The 23,214-nt window shown below is 37.9% G+C and overlaps 1 protein-coding gene across 2 annotated transcripts in view; it reads left to right on the top strand.

The window, feature by feature from the left end:
* The first annotated feature begins 204 nt into the window (after positions 1-204).
* The window catches only part of stat6 (signal transducer and activator of transcription 6, interleukin-4 induced), a 33,873-nt gene continuing 10,863 nt past the window's right edge, over positions 205-23,214 (top strand). The window contains exons 1-11 of one of the 2 annotated variants that reach the window (XM_044352655.1): positions 205-834; positions 16,750-16,895; positions 17,155-17,299; positions 17,960-18,040; positions 18,674-18,848; positions 19,900-20,000; positions 20,722-20,870; positions 21,569-21,685; positions 21,860-22,027; positions 22,705-22,792; positions 22,881-23,003. In XM_044352655.1, the coding sequence (XP_044208590.1) occupies positions 16,762-16,895; positions 17,155-17,299; positions 17,960-18,040; positions 18,674-18,848; positions 19,900-20,000; positions 20,722-20,870; positions 21,569-21,685; positions 21,860-22,027; positions 22,705-22,792; positions 22,881-23,003 (1,281 nt within the window). In that variant the 5' untranslated portion in view covers positions 205-834; positions 16,750-16,761. The remainder of the gene's footprint in view (positions 835-16,749; positions 16,896-17,154; positions 17,300-17,959; positions 18,041-18,673; positions 18,849-19,899; positions 20,001-20,721; positions 20,871-21,568; positions 21,686-21,859; positions 22,028-22,704; positions 22,793-22,880; positions 23,004-23,214) is intronic. The other variant, XM_044352654.1, reaches the window with a different exon arrangement.

A 23,214-nucleotide genomic window follows, 5' to 3' on the forward strand; every position in this document is an offset into this window, starting at 1 on the left:
CACGGAAAGGAAAAATCATGAGTGGGGCTATTGCTAATGGATGTTAAGGGTCTGGATACCGTTGGGAAGATCTCTGACTTGATGTCACCACCATCTAGAGATATGGTATCGAGTGTCTTAGCAAGACTTACTGGAAGTTACAGCATGGTGGTGAAATGACTGAACATTACTCCGCCTACGTCTCGTTCTGTGGAAGTTTACCGAGCCCTCTCGACTCGGTAGTAGTTTCAGTTTTAAAGGCGGTGGATATCTACCGTATTTCTGCTCTAATTTCGGTCAAGCCTTTACCTAGCCACGTTGTTTTTTCTCCTGAGACACTGAAGCCTGCAAAGTGCGTTACTTTGTCATCTTTTCGACAATAACAAAACAGACCACTGACAGACAAGATGTGCCAAAACATAGTGTGGCTTTTCCTGCTGTGCAAGAAAATCCCCACATTCTAAATATATATATATACATCACCATATCGCTCAACACCAGCCCTGATGTTTGTCTAGTCTACTTACTGTATCTCGATCATGTATGAACTTGAACGTGAGGGCAGGAAATAAAGCGCGCTCCTCCGTGTAGTGGCACATCGTGCGTAACAGGGAAGTAAGACTAACCTACTTTCTACGTTGTTAAAAGTTGTTCGTGCCTACGCATTCTTCTCGGCGCTCAAAACTCATTTATCCTCGGTTTAAAAAACGACAGTAACCGTCCAGTTTTCGGCGTCAAATTGAGTGATGGAGGCAGGAAATGTTCAGTAGGATATTCGGAGTGGCGGTGTACTTATGAGACAGAAGAGGAGGAAGAGGCGACGGATCACAACAGTTTGTCAATGTTTTGCTGAAGGTAAGTGTAAATGTTTGTTTTATTTGATTTCTCTGTTAAATAGTGGAGCCTGAAGATGATGGGGCCTTGTCAGTTGAGGTAGAAACGATTCGTTATTAATAAGGCTGTTTGCGCCTCTGTCATGTTTGCTTGCAAAAAAAAAAACGAAAAAAAAAAACAGGCTCTTGCAGGATGTGTCGGCCTTATATCCTTCTACTGCTATACAAACTTCAATGTGACTATGTCCACTATCGCCAGCTGAAAAGAGGCTCAAGCTGGGTTTTTAATTATTGTCTTGTATTTGACGAAATGTATAAAGGAGTTATATATTGATCAAGGTAGCAAGAATATTTTCTTTATCAAGTTAGTCCCTCCCTCTATGCTCTGTGCCAATAAGCACATTGGTATCAACATTGATGTTTCTAGAAGTCCTGTAGCCTGCAGCGTAACGCTCTGATGGAGCTGATTAAATTTTAATACTGTTATAAATGTGGTCATCATATCATATCATATCATATCATATCATATCATATCATATCATATCATATCATATCATATATCATATCATATTAGCTTCCCAAATATATATATGTTAGGACTGTATATACTTTAATATGCCAGCCAAGCACTGAAACAGTTTTTTGCACTTAACCTACTTTGTCAATATATGCGAATAGAGTTATTTATAAAGTGTGCAGCTGCATTGAGCTCCAAAGTGAACTTGTAACTAACTCTGCATGTCCTCACTTATCCTGCATGCACTGGTAAGGTGTTTACACATGTGATGGAGGGCAAGTTAGAGCAGCCGTCATGTTCTTTGGTCAAGTTTAACAGAAACACTGCCTTTTTTTTTACAAAGCTCTGGCAGCCTTTCCACATTCGCAGAGGTAGCTGTTATACTGGAGCTGCAATGATTAGTCGATTAACAAATTAATAGCCAACTATTGTGATAATAGGTGAATTGTTTTGAGTCATTTTTTAAAGTAGAATATGATGTGAAGATTATCTGGTTTCTTTAGTCCTCTATGACAGTAAACTGAATATCTTTGGTTGTGGACTGTTTGTCGGGACAAGACATTTTAGTTTGCATCTTGGAGAACAGTGATCGACATTTGTCATTTTTATAGGCCAAATGACTAATCGATCAATTGAGAAAATAATCAGCAGAGTAACAGCAAGAGTAAAAGTGAGAGGAATCATGACCCATAGCAGCGAGAACAGCATGGGAGTTAGGTGTTGACAGAACAAAACCAGGTCCAGGTTTATATATAAATGTAAATCTGTTGACAACAGTTGACTACAGTTGACCCACAGAGACACTACTGGGAGACAGATCAGTGGAATCTGTCATGAAAATGATCCATTTTACAAATTGAACTATGCAAAGTGCTTCCTGTTCTTTCTATAATAGCTCATATTGAGTAGCCGCAGCTGTTTTTTTTTTCCTGAGAGCTATCCGGCACTCCTAGAAAGATCCATTCTGTAATCACCCGCTGTTGTACCTCCCACACGGAGAAAGCAGAGAAAGTGAAATGGGGAAGTGTCACTTTCTATGAGGCCTATGTCTATGATGCATTATATACATACTTATAATATATATATATATATATATATATATATATATATATATATATATATATATATAAAATAATCTGCTTATAGCACTGTATAATTATAATTATAAGCACTCATAAATATTCGTAATGAATCATAACAACATTTTATAATGGCGTATAAGGTCAAGTATCATAATACTTGATAATTGCTTTAAGTGAAGTATGAAATTCCTGATGTATAGGCAGATATAATATATTACAAGCTGGTTATAAGTCACTATAAGTGGTCATTGTTTGCTTTAAGTAAAAAAAAAATCATGAAATTTATGCAAGAACAACACAAAACATTGTAAAATTAATTTATATGTTTAACGGGTCAACAGACAATGAATGGAGTACTCCGGTTTGACACAACTTTTTGATGACGAACAACTGAATGATGAACATTTACATTTCACTAATGTAATGTTTCTCCAAAAAATTCACTCTAAAGATTCAATTGACTCAAATTATAGATAAGAACTGAAACAATTTCTACTTAACCTGTAGCTGTAAATTTTAATTTTATGTGAATGTTTGATCAACAAAAGTGACTTGTTAAAAAAAACTTGATAAGTGATTATAATGCATTATAAAATGATTATAATGTATTGCAACTATGAGACTTATAATACACTATGATGCTTGCAAAAAATATATCGAGTGACCAACAATCTTGAAATATTATGATACTTGACCTTATAAGTCATTATAAAATGCTTTTTAATATGTTATGATCATTGTTATAAAGCATTGTGAATATTGAGTGCTTATAACTATAATTATACAGTGCTATAAGAAGATTGTGACTGATTATAAGTATGTATATAATGCATTATAGACATGGGTGTCATAAAAAGTGTTACCAAAGTCTCTTTCGTTCTCTTTTGAATCAAATCAAATAGTTTGATCGGTATGAATGCTGAATTGAATCTAATGAAGAACTGTACAGTACAATTATTTAAAAAATCTACAATATAACCTGAGAGACATAATAGAAAACAAAGAAAGAACAAAGTTGATCATTGTTGGTCTCAGAGTTCTTACCACTTGTTAAAGTTCCCCTCCTGTGAAAACTGTGTTTCTCTTCTTGTTTCTTCATTTAATCAACCTCACTGTGCAGAATGATATATGTACAGTTTTGGCACTAAAAAGCCAGTTTCACTTTCATTTCACTGAAAGTCTCAATTTAAGGGGTGTAGCTTCGGGAACCATTTGTGAAATCACAACTTGTTTGGAGCCAATCTTGGTTCAGTATGCACCTTACACATGTGTGATGTGGAAACTTGAAGCCTCAAGTGCACAAACACTGAGAATGGACTTAACAGTGAAATCGGAGACATCTTGCGTCCAGCAGTGAAACTTCTGATATAAAATATATTTATATATTAATATATTCTGGACGCGGTTGAAGGAATAGATGCCTTTTTAAGGATTTTAACATGTTAATTATACATTTTTTGTGCATGTCAGACACAATTTCTTAATCCAAGCAGAGTATTTTTATGTGTCTTACCTACAGTAATATTGTCATTCTGTTTGTAATTGTTATTTCTGTTTACTCTGTATATATAACGTCTATTACGTATCTGTCCTGGAAGAGGAATCTCTCCTCTGTTGCTCTTCTGAGGTTACTCCCTTTTTTTTCCTTATCCCACTTGATGGTCTAATGATAGATTTTGATAGTTGTGTATATGTTGTACAGATTATTAAGACTATTAAACATCACATTAGTGATTTTGGACAGATCCAAATACTTGACTCAAGGCACGTACGCCCATTTTTACTGCGAGTGGGCACTTTTGGTGATCTCGCCCAAAATATAGGGAAGTTCATTCTTGTTTATCTGATGAAGGAAGTTTAGGCATTTGGCATGTTAGCTCAGTAAAGCTTTCTGTAAGGAAGTGATGCAGATTAAGACTGTGGCCAGTTGTCTTTTTACAACCATGTTTTCAAAGACTGTCATGTTTTTAAAGCTAATTGTTTGCAGGAGAAATGACAGTGGAGGCTTTGTTTCGGCGTTCTTTGGCAAGATTACAAGATTTTTGAGGTGTGTTTCACAATGGAAATTACCTGAATAGGCAGAACTGGCAGCATGTAGTACTTTCCTCTGTTCCCTTAAAGAAGTTTTACAGAATTCTGCATTCAGACCTTTAATTGATTGCTTTCTCAAGTTCAAAAATCTATATTGTAATGACCGATGGTGTACCACTCCTCATTACTGTAAAGTGCAAGTGTTTCAACAACTGTTTTGAATAGTCTCTTTCAGTCTCTTGTTCTCTAGTGCTGCTCAAAAGTCAGCAATAATCCGGCTTTATTCTCAAGCACATGTGAATTTTCCTCAGTAATGTTCTAGTTTTGTTTTGTCATTCATTATACAAAAGCACAATCCTCAGTGTGCTTTTGATAGGAGCTGAAACATGTAGTCAATGAATCGATGATTAGCAACTATTTTGATAATCAAATCAGGGCTGCAATTAAGAACTATTATCATTATCGAGTAATCTGTCCAAAACATATAAGACGCACATAAGACAAAGAAAAGTCAGCAAATCCTCACATTTGAGAAGTTGGACTGAGTGAATTTGCTTGTATTTTTACAAAAAAAGATTTAAACTATTCATTGATACACAAAATCTGTTTGAATTTGAAGATGTCCCTTTTTGCTCTGGGACATTATAAAGGCCATTTTTCACAGCTCTGTGTTTTATAAATGTCAGTGAACATTTGCAAGTCTTTGTACAGCAGATGTGACAGGTAGCGGTGGGAGTTGACTGGTGGAAAGTGCAGATATATTGGAAAATAATTGTAATGGTGATAATTAAAAGTTTTTAATTAAAAAATTTTTCATTGCAAATTTTGTTTTACAAGTTTAAGAATAAACAATCAGTTGTAAATCTAATCAGATCATTACATTTCCCCCACGTTGATTTCTGAGAATGCCCATGGAAATGTCCAGTCAGTATGATTTGACTTCCTATTATTCAGTGACATGTACTACACATCCTGACATGTGAGTTTCCACACCTAAACAGATGTCATCATATATAGTGGTATGAACTGATACCACTCATTAGTGTCCTCAACCAGATATTTAGCTGCAGTGGTGAGTATATGTCTTACTTCCAACTTGATTCTTTGCATTAGGAATCTGTTGAATATGAAAAATTATCTCTTTCTCTCACTCAGTTAAAGCCCTCTGAGATGAATTTGTGATTTTGGACTATCTAAATAAAATAGACTTGGCTTGACTGTATTTGTTTGGGTCAACATACCTTGACATGGTGCCACATCTGGTATCAAAAACTTAATATTCTAGAGAGAGAAACCTCTATTGAATGTTTCACTTGCCAGTTGCGAGGTTTTTTTGTTTGTTTGTTTTTTAAATCGTCTTTGTGAATTTGCTGAAACGAAACATGGAAGCCTTGACTGTCAGTACTTTATAAAAGTACACAACAAAAATGCAAAACTTATTAAGTTGAACCAGAACTTTAGACTGTACCTTGATGAAATTCAGTTCACTACAAAAAGAAAGACTTGCATTAAGAACAAACTTGTCCTGTTGCAGTTTTATGAAAAAGGTCAATTTTTTGTCAATCCAGTCATTAATTAAAGGTGTTTCTGACTTTAGCCACTTTCCAGTCATAACCTCTCTGTCTGCATTACTTAAAATACAAAATATATATTTGACATCAGAGTTAACATTTTCTGAACGTCGGGCCCCCAAAAGAGAGTTTCCAATTTGAATAGGGTTTCTACTTGGAGTACTTTTTACATAACATGAATGAACCTCTTGCCAGAAAAGACTTAATGATGGGCAAGACTAGGGCTGTGCGATATGATGATATATATCGTGTGACGAGAGAAAAACATCTATCGTTTGATATTATACTCTATTGTTTATTTAGTTGTGACGCAAATCACACTCTTTACGGCAACATTTTTCATTCGTTTTTTATTGCACTGACAGTAACATAACAAGTTTAGTTGTCATCAATTCTTCACCACTGTCTGTCTCTCCTCTGCAGCACCACCTGCACTGAGAAAGAGGAGAGAAGCAGCGAGACAGCGACTGTAAATGAAAGCAGTAGAGACTGTCTTTATTTGTTATTTACCAAATTTGTGCAGTCATTTATTTCAGCTCAGTGTGAGAGCCTCTGCTGCATTTTTCTGTTATTTATGGTCATGCTACTCTCCTCTGCTCTTTATGGTTAATTGTGGGTGGGCCCTTGGTGTGCTGCACACACTGGAGAGGCAATGAACAGGGTGAAGTACTCAAATTGACGACAACTACAGTCGTTACGTTACTGTAAGTGCAATAGAAGAGTAAAAAGCCAAGGAGGGGGCAACTATTTACTCATTGAATTAAAATGTGCTATATCGGCATAGGTATTGTTATAGATCAGGATATGAGATTTCAGTCATATCGTCCAGCCCTAGGCAAGAGGCTTTGCTTCAGATGACACTGTCTCCAACAGCCGCAGGGTTTTATGTAATGAGTCTTTTGAACAAGAATAATCAGGTTTCCCCAACAAAATGTTCTGCATACAGCTGAAGTTTTCCGGTCTTCCTTCAGTATACTTTGGTTAACCTCTCTTTCTAATGACTTCTTGTTTATTAATGACCCGTATAAATATTGAGATGATTAATACACAACGTAATCCTCTCTAAACTCCCCTAATCTGCCAATAAATTCTATAAATATTACTTGACATTGTGCATATATTTGACAGCTCAGTAAAAACACAGAGGAAATATGGAGAGAGGGAGGGGAATGATGTCACTTGATTTGAACTGTAGCAGTTACTTGGTTTTTGTGCACTTGTGAAGCCAGACAATGGAGAAGTAGAACATTTGTGAGGATAATAATGTCTGAATCATTTCCACAGGGAATGTTTCTGGCAGTAGAGAAAGCCTTCCAGGCTGTGCTGCACTGATGTACTGGACTGTATTTATATCCTAGATTTGCAGAGAGGAGCTAATAAGAGGGGAAGATTTGTGCACCAGAGACTTGACTGACCTACTGGTTTATACTAGAGCTGCAACAATTTGTCAATTAATCAAGTAGTCAATGGACAGAAAATATTTTACAACTATTTTGCCAGTCAATTAATTGTTTTGAGTCATTTTTAAGAAAACATGCCAAAATTCTCTTGTTCCAGCTTCTTGTATATGAATATTCTCTGGTTTCTTTAGTCCTCTATGACAATAAACTGATTATCTTTCGGTTGCATCTTGGGCTTTGGGAAACTGTGATCGGCATTCTTCACCATTTTCTGACATTTTATAAACCGATAAATTGAGAAAATAATTGACAGATTAATCAATAATGAAGATAATCATTAGTAGCAGCCCTAGTTTATACTGAACAAATCCCAAGTCTTGTCTTAATGTAAAAAACAATGTATTTCTGATTTTTAAGAATGAAAAATGCACACACATTATATGGTGTAGCTTCCAGTCCCTCCAGGGTTTCACAGAGTTTTTTTGTGATGTATGAAAATGTTTGATTTTGCAGTGGCTTTTCTCAAAGATTGGGATACAATTTGCAATGTTTTATGTGCTTTTTTGCGGTAAAATTGCAGGAATTGGGAAGAATTGCAAGCAAAGGTAAATAATGCAATTTGAAGAGTCCTATGTAATCAATTCCTCAATAAAAATCACACTGCATATCACAGAAACAACCATATTTCAGTGCTAATTTATTGTCTGAACATGAGAACCATGGGCTCAAAGTTATATAAAAAATAAAATACTGAACTTGAGTACCCTTTATAAGCCTTTATTAAATAAACTTTCATCTCAACATTAGCACCAAATAAATCTGTCAATAATGCCATTAAAAGAAATCCATTAACATAAAAATATAGTATCATTACCTGCAATGTAACGTAAGTTACTGCAACACAAAATGTGACAGCTGGACCAAATCACAAGCGGACTGTTGATTTGGCCATTTCATGCAGAAAAGTTGCAGTAATTTAGCAAAATTGCAAGCTCTCACAAATATTGCAGATACTTTTTAAATGCGTTAATTATTGTAATCACAAAATCGCAATTTCCTGGAGTTACTGAGCTTCATTGCTCCACAGCTAGAGGAGACTTAAGTGCAGGATGTTCAGAGGTACCACTACAAATGTTTGTCCCATTGCACGCCACTATTGCTGCAAAAGCTTGTGTCAGAATGACCCACAAGACCCCCTGCATGGTGAAAAAAGTCAGCACTTGGTAACTTAATGCTAGCTTGTCGACTAAAGGAGAGGAAGCAGGTTTAGCAATACTGGAGACTATAAGTCATCACATTCTCCTGATAACTGTCATGTTGTTATGACAAGAGGTAATTCATTATTTAAACACGTCTAACACAACATATGAGTTTAACTACAATAGAAGCCTCATTTATATGATCCTAGTGGTGTGGGTTAGCTTATCCCTTGGTTGTCAGAGCAGCCTTTGTGTAGCTACCAGGGCAAAGCTTGTGGATCAGAGTAACTGGTGTTGTATTCTGCAGAGTGTTCTGCAAAGGCAGCAGTGCACTTTCCCTTACTAGAAAAGAAAACTGCTCTGTAGCTTAATGTACTGGCTAAACACAACATAGCAAGCATGGAAATCCAAACAGTGGCTGGAGTGGGAGCTCAAGCGCTGTATGCTTAAACTGTTGAATAAAACTGCCGCCAAACAGTCCCCTGATTACTGCAAACAACCACCTAAATATGCCAGAAATATGTCTTGTATCTCTGCCCAGACCTGCTTGTTTATGCCAGTGCTGTTAAGCTGTGACAACAGTGTGTAAATAAACCAGGTTTGCAAATACAGAGCTGACCCAACATGGATACAGCAACTCAGCTGCAAGAGGGAACAAGTTAGGGATCAGATTGTCTTTATTCTTATAAACACAGTACTGGTGTCACATGTTAATACTTGTTTGGGAGCTGATGCACCATTCAGGTTCCCAAGGTCAGGATCTCAGTATTTTTTCCGATGTGTATATTAATAAAAGTCGTGAATTAACAGCTCAAAATGGGGGGCAGCAGATAGGAAATGATGCACTGCTTCCCGGTGTCCAGCAGACTGTCCACAAGGTGCATGAACTTCTCTTTGAGAGTCTCGGACTGTTGATTTTTTATGTCATTGGTGCCTGCCCAAACAACGACTGCAGAGGCAGAGTTGTGTTGCTGAATCAGCTGCAGAGCAGTGGGTGTAATGTCCTTTATGCAGGCACCTGGATAGCAGAAAGTCCGTCCACCGTGCAATGCTGTGTGCCAGACCATAGAAGTGCCAACAACGAGCACAGAGGTAGGGTGCTGAGTGTGCATGCCTGACCACCTGGGGGGGATGCACTTGGGCGGCAGTGGGCGAAGCACAGTCCGCGGCAGCGGAGGAGCCACCAACCGGCTCGGGAGGCACCTGAGTGTCAACACCTGACCGTCAATGCCTGACTGTCCAGGGGACTGGACCTGGGCAGCAGCAGGTGAGGCATAGTCTGTAGCAGCAGAGGCGCCACCAACTGGCACGGGAGCAGAGGCCCAATCAGAAGATGAATGCTTGTACTGCTTGAGCCTCACTGGAGAACATGGTCCATCCCAGCTGTCCAGGGCTTGGAATTCATTACTCTGCGTTTAGCCTGACCCTTGCTGCTCCTAACCAGGACTTACAGCTCCAAGTTGCAGGGAATTGTTGGGCCTTGGTTACAGGTTTGGCTATCAGCAATAATTAATGATTATCAAAGATAATTATAAATGATTAAAATCAATAGAAATTATTATAAAAAATAATAATAACGGGATACTACCCTGGTGTCAGGGAAAAAGAATAGCCAATTGATTGATTCATTTCTCATAAAATTTACCAAGCTATCAATTTGGAACTCTGATTAATAATTAACTAAATAACTATAACCAAAATTACGGTATCAATAGCTTCTTAAGGTTGAAGGATTTTGGAGTGTGTGTGTGTGTGTGTGTGTGTGTGTGTGTGTGTGTGTGTGTGTGTGTGTGTAGGAAAGCAGACAAAACAAAATGATGGAACTAAGTGCTGACTGAGACAATAGAAACTACAAAGATGGCTGACAAGGAGAACTACAAAGATGGCAAAATCAAAGATGGTGCCAGAACTACATGGCATGAGAGGGGACAAAAGAACAGAGAGTGTGTCTTCTTTTGTTCTGCCTCCGTGTGTTGAACACCTGTTAGGTCAGAACAAAGACAGTGGATGTGTGTCTATGTTTAAGGCCAGTTGTTGTAGGATAAAGGTGCTGCTTTGTTGAGCTGCTGATTCATGGATGAGTCAGGCTGAGACGAGCTGTGGCTCCAAGGCTGAATGGTGCAGGCTTTGCTGGGCTGTTGGTTATCCAACCGTGCAGGCCCGGAGGGCCCAGATCGCTCCTTTGTTCAGTCCTAACAAAGTTAGCAGCAAGCTAACTCTGCTTCATGGCTCCTGTACTTGTACAATCAGCTGGCAGACTTGTGTAGTAGCCGCTGGCGCTAGATAACTTGGTTACTGATTCTTAGGCAGGCTCTCGCGTCTTCCGCCACAAAGAAGAGAGTTCTGACTGCCGTGTGTCTGTTGTGAGCAGGCCACATGTGAGAGCAGAGAGCTGAGCAGCTTAGCTGCTCCAGCAGTAACCTTGAGGAGAAAGAGGAAGTGGAGAGGGAAGCTCTGGTTTTGTTAGCCTGGGTTCATGGGTGGATTTCACACTTAGGTGCAAACAACCAAGGACTCTGGGAAATTGAGTTTCTCAAGGACTCCCTTTGTTTCTTGTTGAAACATGTGGGCGGCTTGGGACTTGGGTTTAGCCCTGAGGATGGGCCAGATGTCATCAGTCAGGGGATTGGTTGAAATGATTGGCTCCCATCCGGTGATGAGGGAAGAGTGGCATCTCCGTGCGCAACAGCAGCAGAGCACTTGGTGGATGGACCGGTGCAGCAGAAGAAGCTCACCCTGGAGAGATGTTTGGCCTGTGCACCAGCAATGGACAAAGAGCCCAGGATGAGCTCATCCTTGCTCTTAAGATCTTGTTTCAGCCATCTAATGTCATCTGTTAGTAGCGAGGATGCCGGCAGGCAAAGTCCACACACCCCCCTGGCAAGCTCATTCTTTGGACTTCTGTATTTCTTAAATCCTGCATATAGCAAATTTTGGTTTTGAAGCCATTTCAGAAATACAGCAGAAAGAGCATCAGATTTATTTGTAAAACAGTTCTGCATTCCAGCCTGTGGTATTTTATCTCCCACTGTAGTTGTTGAAGCCTCTCTGCATGACTGCCAGACTCAACACTCCACTTCCACTGGGCAGCACTTTGTCAAGAGTTACATATTTAAGTGTAAAATCAAATGAATATCTTCTAAATATTATATATAAAATGTCACTAGGATGTTATATTAGATCTATCTGCTTACCTTTTTGGCCAAAGCAGCAAAGTGGAAGAGCATGAAATCCAGTTTGACATTATCTTTAGAAATTCAGTGTTTTTCTCTTTTACTGTATATAGCCCTGATTAAATCTGAACAGTTTCAGCTCATTTATGTGTATTGAAATGAACACAATTCATTAGTTCAGACAGAGAACTGTGGTTGTGCTGATTAGCATCAGCTGCTTTATTTGTGCATCAATATCACTGCTATCTCATCAACTGCTTGGCTGCTATTTGAATAATAACGTCCAATCATGTTAATGCAGGTGAACAGCATGGCCATTACAGCATGCACTGTAATAACCATCTCACTTGAACTCTGCTTATATGCTTGTGACAGGCTTTTGGTATCTTTGACTTTACTAAGCTGTAATATGCATGAATGTGTGTTAAGGGGGTTATTTGTTGGACTATTTCTGGACCGGGGACAGTGACTTCTTGGAGTCTCAGCTTGTTGCTTTCCACCTATAATTTTGTCATCCTGTTTTCCCATGCTGTATATCTGTAATTCAGATATAATTCTGTAATCTCTTTTCTGCACACACATCTATTGTCTCTCCATCCTGGAGGAGGCACCCCTCCTCACTTTCCTCCTTTATTACCCCATTAAAGGGTCTTTTGGGGGGAGTTTTTCCTTATTTGAATCAAGGGTGAAGGATAGAAGATATTGTTTTGCTGTACCGACTGTAAAGCCCCCTTAGTGATTTGTGGTATGTGGCTATACAAATAAAACTTGAATTGACTTGCCTGGCAACCTCACAGTGACAGTAAGACTCCAAACAGTCACTTCACCCAGTCAGGAGATACCATACATAACCCCCGTAAAACTTATCAATTCAACTTGTTTTTACACTTTGATCATTACACAACTAAATATAAAGTGTTAATTATTAAGCTTAAAAGGTGCAACAGTAGTAGACAGATTTTATTATACCTCATGAGAGTGGTATCAGTCTTCTCATCTAACTCTAAAAGCTTGCAAATAAGTGTACTGACCAAAATTTCAAACCATTCCTTTAAGGGGTGACTAGTTTCTCCCAGCAGTGTCCTCATTACTAATGAACTTCTTTGAGAGCTCACATAGCGAGAGTCTTTTATCGCCAAATGACTGAATATGACAGTATTTAGAGACAAGAGGCTCTTGCAAATTTTAAGTTGCCTGTTCATTTTCACAAAGTTCAGTTTTTCCTGTTTCCAGTGGTAATTTACTAGGGCCCTATGATTTGCACGTTGTGGAAAACATGGCCAGAATTTGTATTTGATAATAAAAATGGAATCAACTGCAGAATATCATGGAATTTGCTAAAATGTGGATGCAATTTATAAAAATCTGGGTTTTTCCTACCATTGTAGGAAAAACGCCTAAGCGTTTTTTCACAGGGCCTTAGCTGAATGAACAGAAGAAAACTATGCTGAGAGTCTGTCATTTACAGGCTGCTTCTGTTCTCTGCTGTCTGTGTTGGAGGGTAGGGTTCAGCTCCTCCACACACACACATGGAACAGCAAGCAGAGAGGCCGCGGTGGAGACAGTGAACCAGTTGAAGTGAAACAAAGTTTTACTTGAGTTGACGACAACTACGCTCGTTACTGAAAGTACAATAAAATCTTTGTGAGTAAAAAACCAGTGAGAGTAATTTAATACAGGTACCAGGGTCCCAGGATAAAAGTAATAATTTAAATTTTCCTTTGTTCCAAGTGCTCCGAATACACTTAATTTGCACGAAACCTGCTAAGCAGCACTTTATTATGACTACCATTCCAGTGGTTTGATACTTTTAAAGAGCAGATGTCTTTTGTTTTGTTTGTCTGCTATAAATGTTGTGATTAATGTCCTCGAGGGAAAACAAGGATCTGAACTGAGATTAAATTAATTTATAAAACCAACTGTTCAACAAGCACAAACATGTAGAAAAGCAATATTTTCCACTGCTTTGTCCGTAGGGAATTGTCATGAACAAGCTAAAACTAAAGCTGCCTGTATGTAGTCTAAAAAGTTTAGCTTAGTTTCCCACAAATCTTAAAATGTGGCAAATTCTTATAGACTTAGGCACCGGCTGAGATGGCAGCCCCTCCTCTCAACCAGCAGCAGAGGGAAGACAGAGAAAAGGAGGAATTACTCACACTGACTGATGTCTGTGTTCTTCATTCTTTCTAAACTTCACTCAGTATTTGGATGTCAGGAATATTATTTATTTTATTGACATTTTAGATTTGTTTCCAGTGAGATATTATTGAGTTTACATAATGACTTTGCTTTTTTAAACTTTACTGTTGCTGCCGTAGAAACAATATTTAGTTATATTTAAAATATAAATCAGTTCTAATCCTAATATTATTTTATTAATATAATGATTCAAAAAAACCCAATTTTTTAGTAATGAAAAAGAACCAGCAAGAGTAAGAACTGGACCGATAAGGGTATGGATAAGATAAAGATGAAATCCTAACGATACCCGTCCCTACAGCTGACTTTGGGAGGGTGAGTTAATCACTGTTTACATCATGTTTTACCAATGTTATTTCATGATTATTGTTTTTTATGTAGCACAGTACAATCACTCACAAAAATGAGAAGGATAACATGGGGGAAGGGAAGCATTTTCTTTGATTGTTGCATCATTACAAAGTCATCGCTACATATTCATTTCATTCAGTGTATGATTCAATTTGGAATATTTTCTTACTGAATTGTTGAAATGTTATTCCACCACATAATGAGACACTCTTTCTGGTTAAATCACAAAACACAGATTTGGGGAAAAAATAAAACAGAATCTGGAAGTAATTAACGGATAACATAAGGCCCTAAAGTATTTATGATAGCTAAGTGAGAACCTTCAAATTAGATGACTCACACACTGGTTGTTGTAGGGCATGACTGATACTGGATATTTCGGGCCGATGCCAATACCGATATTTGGGAGTACAAAAAATGATTGATATAACGGTCGATTATACATATATATATATATATATATCGGTGCATATCGGACATATAGGCTGATACCAATACATCAGTTATAGGCCAGTATTGGCCAATAATATCAGCTGAACAATGAATTGGCTGGGCTCTATCTAGAAGGTATTAGACAACATCCCATTTCTTCAGTGTGACACAACAGTTGTAAAAAGTTTCTCAATGCTGCATACTAGATCTGTATCATGACTCATAACAAGGATTTTTTTAATGTACTGAATTACTTCTCTTTCAAAAGTCTTGTGGGGAAATTGAAGAGACTTTATAATGTATCAGTGTCATTAAGCCAACACCAGCTTGGATTAAAAATGAAAGAGGAACCATTTCCAACAGTCAGCCTGCAGAGAGATATACAAGCTTTCAGATACAGTTAATGTCAACATAAGTGAGAGTAACTGGTGGTATATTTTACTCATTCAGAAGTGGAGGGATTAATGATTTGACCTTCACATTTATCACTGGTAAAGACAAGTCTTAAAACAGAGGTGTTTTAGTTTCTACTTTATATGGTTTTCCCCACATGTGGGAAGCTGATAAAGCTCACAGGATATGCTTGCTTGTTTCCATCTATGTCTGTCTCTCCACAGCAGTTGTGTACGTGTTTTCCAGAAGTTTGTTTGATCTTTGACATTTCCATTTGTGTATTTGCTACTATTTTAAATGGTCAAGTCTCTCATGGGAAAGATATTTTGCTTTACTGACATTCAACAAATACTGCTTGCGAAATACAACTTTTCCCCTGATAATTATTGTGACATTTTAGAACAAATACACTTGTTTAGCTGAAGCAAAAGGCTGGCAATATGTGTCTTATTGTAAACAAATCCTGTGAAAAGACCAAAACCAACAATTAATTAATCCTACTATCAACAAATCAATGAACTACACTGTTGAGTATCATGTCCCTTTATTGCAGTGAACATGGGCATTGTAGTTTATTTTGAATCAAACCTACATATATTGTCTTGGCACCATAAATACTCACTAGTGCACCAAGTGTGTATTAATCATCGGCTGAAACTAGTCCCCAACAAATGCACGATTTACTCATGTTTGAGAAATGTTTACTAAAAAATCACAATGCCCAGCTGTTTTATGAACCTGCTTAGCCTGTTTTAACTCGTTGACATCCAATTTCTTTTCATTTCCCCTTGGAATAATTACCTTATACCACTCTGTCTTCTCTGTCTGTATCATACACACTATGTCAGATTGTTCTAGCTCTGTACTGAAGCTACAGTACTGTGCAAAAGTTTTAGGCAGTAAACAGAAGAAACCTAAATCAAATCAATATTTGGTGTGAGCACGCTTTTAAAACAGCAGCAGTCAAGATTCAAAGTATTTGGCAGGTCAGTTGTTCCAAGAATCTTGGAGATGTTGCCACAGTTCTTCTGTGGATTTAAGCATCTAATTTGCTACTGTCTCTTCTGTAATCCCAGACCAACTTCGATTATGTTGGATGAAGTATTCAAACCCAGGACTACATGTTTTTTATGGCTATACCATGCCATTAAATGGAAATTTTGTACTTGGCTTGCTCATTATTTTATACAACATTCCCTAAAAACCATCCTGACATCCTTTATTAGCATGTAAAAGAAAGTTCTGTGGGAGTGAACGCTGTTTGGTGGCAGGTGTGACAGTTGGACTGGAGAAGTTGAAAATGAAACTATGGATTTGTGAGCTGTTTTTTTTAAAGATTTACTTCCACATTCATTTTATTGGTAGGAATGAATGTCCTTGTGGGCTGAGAGCTACAGACAGGGTAGGGAAATGGGAAAGTATAGACAGAGCAGTAATGCATTTTTGGTGTTTGTTGATAACAAGAGACATATAAAATAAAGCTAGCTTCATCATTTAATGCAACATCTCCAGTTTAGTTCCACTGTGATTTAAAAATGTGGTCACATTGATTAGTTAAACATAATGTCATTTCACTCTGACTTCTGTAGCCCGGCTCGATCATGGCCCAGTGGATGCACATGACCCAGCTGATACAGTACCTGCCTGGACCGACAGTCAATGACCTCTACCCCTCAAATTCCTTCCCCATAGAAGTCAGACATTTTTTAGCTGAGTGGATTGAGAAACAAAGATGGTAAGATACACACTCATGTGCACGTACACAACTTAGTATACATAGATATATACATACATGTACATATAGACAGTTACAGAGCCATGCTTGCATGTACAGTATGTGCGTGCCATAGTTTGAGATCACATTGCATATTGTGTGTGTCTGTCTGCATGTGTGTGTGTGTGTGTGTTCATATGCACATACTGTATATGCATGTGCTTGTATGTGTGTGTGCGTGTGTGTGTGTGTGTGTGTGTGTGTGTGTGTATGCTCACAGGGAGGACTTTGTACTGGAAAAGGTGGAGCAGGAGGGCCAGGCTAAGGCTCTGTTGGACCAGATCATCAACATGCTGCAGTCGATGGCTCAGGAGAACGCCAATGTGGTGGAGAAGATGAAGCTGTTGCAGATCAGCAGAAGCATGGTAGGGGGACCGGATCACTCAGTAGCTCCCAGAACCGGATTTGGGTTACTCACTGGATCCCTGACAGGTTTCACTAAGGGACTGCCACTCTACATGCTGTTTTTGCAGTTGAGGTTGAGTGCAGTTGAATGCAACTTCTTCACACTGTCATGTAAAATGCCAAGCAGCTGCCAGTAGACGCAATAAGCTTGAGTTTCCCACTGACTGCAACCACAGAAAAAAACCAAAGACAGGAAGATGGTGTTTTCACATGTAGGACAATATGATAGATTTAAGGTGTCTGTTGCGCTGTAACTTACATACACGTACTTTACATACATTTCATGACCACAAGATACTGAAGAAAAAGTTATGTCATGAGAACTTTGGACGGCTTTGCTGTATGTGTTGGTATTGTCTTTAAGACGCCCTGTACCTACATATGATGAGTGTATAATTGCGCCCTATCTGTTTCATGATAACCACATCAGCTTCCTTAAATATGTTTGTGCCAACCTGCTACAACATAAAGGCAGGCAATTTGCCATTAGAAATGTATTGTCTATGAAATCATATGAATAAACCACTGTATTGGCCTACTAGTAGCAACACTGTGCTATTATGGATTACACTATTATGTGTAGATTTGATGAACTAATAAGACATGTGCTTGTTTTACAGACCAGTTTTCAGCAGCAGCCTCTTCAGTTTGGAGTGATGGTCAGGGACATGCTCAGGAAGGAGAGGACCCTGCTCAGAGCTGTAAGATCTTTTTTGAACAAATACAGTTTAGTTTAAATACAGGCCTCACCCTGATAAGCTGTCTGATAATGTTGCAGTGAATGATGATTAGGCAAAGGAGCAAAACTGGACACTAGTGCTTTAATAATAATAATAATACTACAAGCTATATGAACTGGATAGCTTTTTTTTACAGCTGACTACTGTGATGAATTGCCTACAGTATATAAGGCAAGTTTTAGGTCTCAGAAATTTGATTTCCATTCTTCAGTGAAATTAGTAGCTTCCTGAAAACCTGGGCCTCAGAAAATGGTCAGCAATAAGATTTACACAATTTGCAGTTAGTTGCAAAACTATCAATTTAAGTTTAATAACTTTAGTTTTAAGTAAATACTGTATCTACTTTAAGGCCATTTGCCATTTTGGTCAGCGCTTCACTTTGGAAGTAACAAATAATATAGATAATTACTTATTCTGTCTTTTTTAATCAGTGTGTAACTTGAGGGTGTAAATTTATTCTGTTTGATTTCTCAGGGAGAAAGTTTGTTTTCTACATTATTTCTACTTTTAATGTACTTTAATAGTGGTAAACAAGTAATGTGTTCAATAGTTCTGATGCCAATACTGATACTAAGCATTTTTCCATGTCTACAGCACCCCACAGTAATCAGCCCTCCACAGTACCCACAGTACAGAGAGTCCTCGTTCTCCAACATGCAGGATGTGGACAACCTGGTTTTCAAGGTGCTGGAGGTCCAGGAGGTCCGGCAAACGATGCACCAGTTGCAAGAGGAGCTCAACTGGGAGAGACAGAACTACGAGTCTATAGGTGAGAACCACACACACACACAGAATTTCTTCAAGTTTGCCTTGTTTCATGTTCCTATACCTACTGTAGTGTCAGTTCACTCTAGTGACACAAGTGGGGCTCAAGTACTTACCACAGAGACTGAAGTTTGAAGTATTGTACTTCCTCTTCATAAAAATAAATATAACTTTCTATAGTAATTGATGGTTTTATTTCATTTTCAGTTTTGTTTTCTAATCTTTATTTCAGTTTATATAATTTCTGACTTATTTCAATTTCTTTTTATACCAGTTGCAGGAAGTATAGTCACACTCAGGTTTAAATGTGAGAGAGACAGTTGTGTAGAGAGTATCAAGTTGTTTAGATCAGTCAACAGATCTGTGAATCATTAGTGTTGGGGTGAAAACAGATGTGATAACAAAGGCATCATGTCTGGTTTGCATAGTGTGAACCTTGATCTAGTTTCCTCAATAGCCAAAAGCCGCTGATTCTTCCAAAATGTAAGCGTGACTTTTCGGAAATCCCCTGCTCCTCCCACATGCTATATATGTACAAACAGTGTCCTTCAATTTGAAAAAATGGAAGAAAAGATATATCTATATATATATAGATTAACAGAGAAAATTTGTCTTTGCATTTCAGACTGTTATTATAAGCGGTATATAAACATTTAATAAAAGGTTTATAACACACTATAATGTAGTTAAAAGCAGAAATAAGAACATTTTTAAGTGTTTATTAATGAACAGTATTTGTCAACAATTATTACTACAACTGTTTTTACACCAGCCTCCATTTATGGCTGCCCACAGGAGGAGTTATAGATGTGGACAAATACATAAATACTTATATCGTCTTACAACTACAATATAGTGCCTTCTATAATTTAATTTGTCTGTGGTTGTTTGTTTATCCACCTGCAGCAGACAGAGCAGATTTTATATTTTTAAGTAAATACAGCAGCTGACAGAGTGGCAAAAACAGTAATTATGGTGGTAATGGCTGCCTCAGTGTTTTATATTCTGAGGTGCAGGATGGACTGAACACGTGATGTCATTTGTTGTTTGCACAGGGACAATCCAGCAGAACGGACTGGATCCCACCACTGCAGAAATCCAGAAACTCCAGAACCACATCCAGCAGCTTGAGTACAAAGTGAAAGCCATGGCCACGGTGAGCACGCTTATACTGCCAGTACAAGCACTGCTATCATTAATTAAAGATGAACATGATCAAAACACTGTAGACAAAAAACAGCAGTTTTTTGCCAAGTAGGCAGCTTGTCTAAGGCCAGAGATTTAGACATCTGATGTTAATTATCACACTCAGATACGTGTTTGTTAAGTAGGTCCCTTTGCTACTCATCATGTAACCCTGCAAAAAACTCAGGTATAAAAAATTAAACTAACAATGGTTTAATTCCATTGAGCTGCCTCAGTTTCTTGGTATTATGACTTACTGTCACATGTCATGACTTACTGGGAAACTCGAATAGAATAGAGCCATTGCAAAATGGTATTTCATTTAATTATTGTAGGTTCTGCTTACTTCAGTATAAGCAGCTTTTCTCTAATAGCAATCTATCTTCATTTAATCTGATATCATTCTAATATGAATATAAAATGTGCTTTTTAAATGTTGTCCAGGCAAAATAAACAATTGGAAGATGAACCTATGATGAACGGGTGCATTTTATACATTTATAAAAGTCCTCGTTCATTTGGAAAAATAATTGATAGATAAATCATGCGTCGTATTGTTGAAACAACTTGTAATTCCATGAAGGTTACGTGAGGCTCTCTGTGTCATGAACTACATGTATGTAATATTCGCATGTACATCCATGTGTTTTCCCTTGTGTGAGTGTAATGTGTTTGGATGTTGATTGTTGTAGAAGCGATTCCAGTTGCTGAAGGAGTGTGTGGACTGTCTGGACCAGTGTCAGACCCGACTCATCAACAGGCTGAAGGTGTGGAGGTGGGAGCAGCACAAAGCCACCATTGGACATCCCTTTGACGACAACCTCAATCTCCTGCAGACCTGGTGAGGAGCACTACATTCAGCCCGTTCCCCTATGTGTTGAATTCCTTTGTCCTATCCAAGTAAACATTACATTACACTCAAACAAGACAAGCTTCGACACTTATATGCTTATCTGTGAGTACTGTGCTATAGCTTTGTTTTTATGAATCTCCTTTTAAAGGGTAAATCCATAATAATACACAATTATTTCCCAATCATTAGCTGCTGGATGCTTTGAAGTTCACATTTTAAGATTGATTACATCATAAAAGGGTTGCAACTAATGATTATTTTCTTTATTGATTAATCCGTTGATTTGTTTTCAATTAATCGCTAAATTGTTTAATCGATTAAATGTCAGAAAATTATACAATTTGCCCAGAGTGACATCTATAAATTGCTGTATGAACCAAAACCTAAATCTGCTCAATTTATGATGATACAGAATAGAGAAAAGAAGCAAATAGTCAAATATCAGATGCTGAAATGATGAGTGATCAAATCAAAATCGACAAGTTAATTAATTGACTAATAATTTCGTACTACATCATAACAGACTGACTTAGACTTCCAGCCAACGTTCTCCAGTTTTAATGGGTTAGGGTTACGTAGGTTGGTAGGTTAGGAATAATTCATTCACAATCTTTGGTAAAAAAAAAATTCTTTATTGACTTCATTGTGTTTTCTCATGTTTCTGATTGTCTTCATATATTTTATAGGTGTGAGCAGCTGCTCGGGGTGAACGGGAAGCTGAGACAGGAACTGATGCTGATAGGGGAACCAATCCCAGAGCTCCAGGAAAGGCTTGGGCAACTTTTGCAAGTTCTGATTCAAAGGTTGTTCAGAGTCACATTTTTTATTATGATTAATATTTCTTTTTAAGTTGAAAAACTGTGAATGAAAGTAGACTTCCCCCCTCTCCTTCAGTCACAAAAAGCAACATAAAAGACTTACTCTCATACATCCTTTAAAGCATTTTTCCTCTCTCATATCAATGATGTCTACTTCAGCTCTCTTGTAGTGGACAAGCAGCCCCCTCAGGTCATTAAGACTCAGTCAAAGTTCTCCACTACTGTGAGATATCTGCTGGGGGAGAAAGTGGCTCCCGGGAAGCCTGTGCTGCTGAAGGCGCAAATCATCACTGAGCTGCAGGCCAGGAGCCTGGGCAGTGTACCCAGGTGAGTTATAAACACAGGAGCTTTGTAGGAAACACAGACTGCACACTGTCAGAAAGGAGGAGGGTTAAATTTGAAACTGGACCTTAATTTGCTGATATTTGTTCCCCAAAACTATTTACTCACAATTTATTCCAACCCAGTGGTCAGAGGAATAACAAAAAAGCTTTAAGATATACATTTGTTTTGGTCATTAAAGTTGGTAAGTACTCTTCAGTCAAAGCAAGCTTATTAACTAGCAAATTATCCTCATCTATAATTATTTTTTAGTATATTGATCAATGTACAGTAACCTAAGGATATGCTATTTAAATATAAAGTATCCTGGTTTGTTTTGGTTGTCCATGTTGAAGTGGATTTTTACAGAGGAGGTTGTTTGGCAAGATTTATAGAAAAAACGTGTATCTTTAATTACATTTCTGTTATTTAAAGTGGATCTTTTGCAACGTATTTGTGGATTTGTGAAACTACATCAAGTATGGCCGTTGAGGTTGTTGTTGTTTACAGCCTTGTAAGCCCTAATTGGCTGGGTCTTATGGTGTGTGACAAATAAATGAATAAAATCAAACAAAAACAATAAAGATTAAGACTTTAAATTGGATTCCATCAAGGATACAGTTTGCGAAGGTATATGAATGAAAAACACATGACATGGAAACTCTCTGTTATGTTAATTGCAGTGATAACGTCGGGGAACTGATCAACAATACAGCCATCCTAGAACACAACACAGCCAGCAAGAGCACATGTGCCACCTTCAGGAATATGGTATGTGCTAGTCTTGATTTCCCTAGCCTAATGTAGATTTGATTATCGTTTTAGTGTTTTTAACAAATTCTTACTTTCTTTTTCACAGTCCATCAAGAAAATCAAGAGAGCAGACAGGAAGGGATCAGAGTCTGTGACAGAGGAGAAATTTGCCCTCCTGTTCTCAACGGAGATTAGCATCACAGGCTGTGACACTCCCTACAGGATACAGGTTTGGCCTTTCCATTGTTCTGTCTACATGTAGAGTTCATTACATCCTGTCGGCTAATGAAATCTAATGATTTTAGCATTAACCTGTCATTGGATTAGGATGTTTTGTTTTCTGTATCACATTATTTGTGAGCATGTACTTCTGCTGTATTATAATGTCCACACAATCAGGTCTTGACATTTTAGCACATGGCAGGAAATTGTTCGTGTGA

The sequence above is a fragment of the Thunnus albacares genome, chromosome 5, assembly GCF_914725855.1.
Source record: "Thunnus albacares chromosome 5, fThuAlb1.1, whole genome shotgun sequence".
Lineage (NCBI taxonomy): Eukaryota > Metazoa > Chordata > Actinopteri > Scombriformes > Scombridae > Thunnus > Thunnus albacares.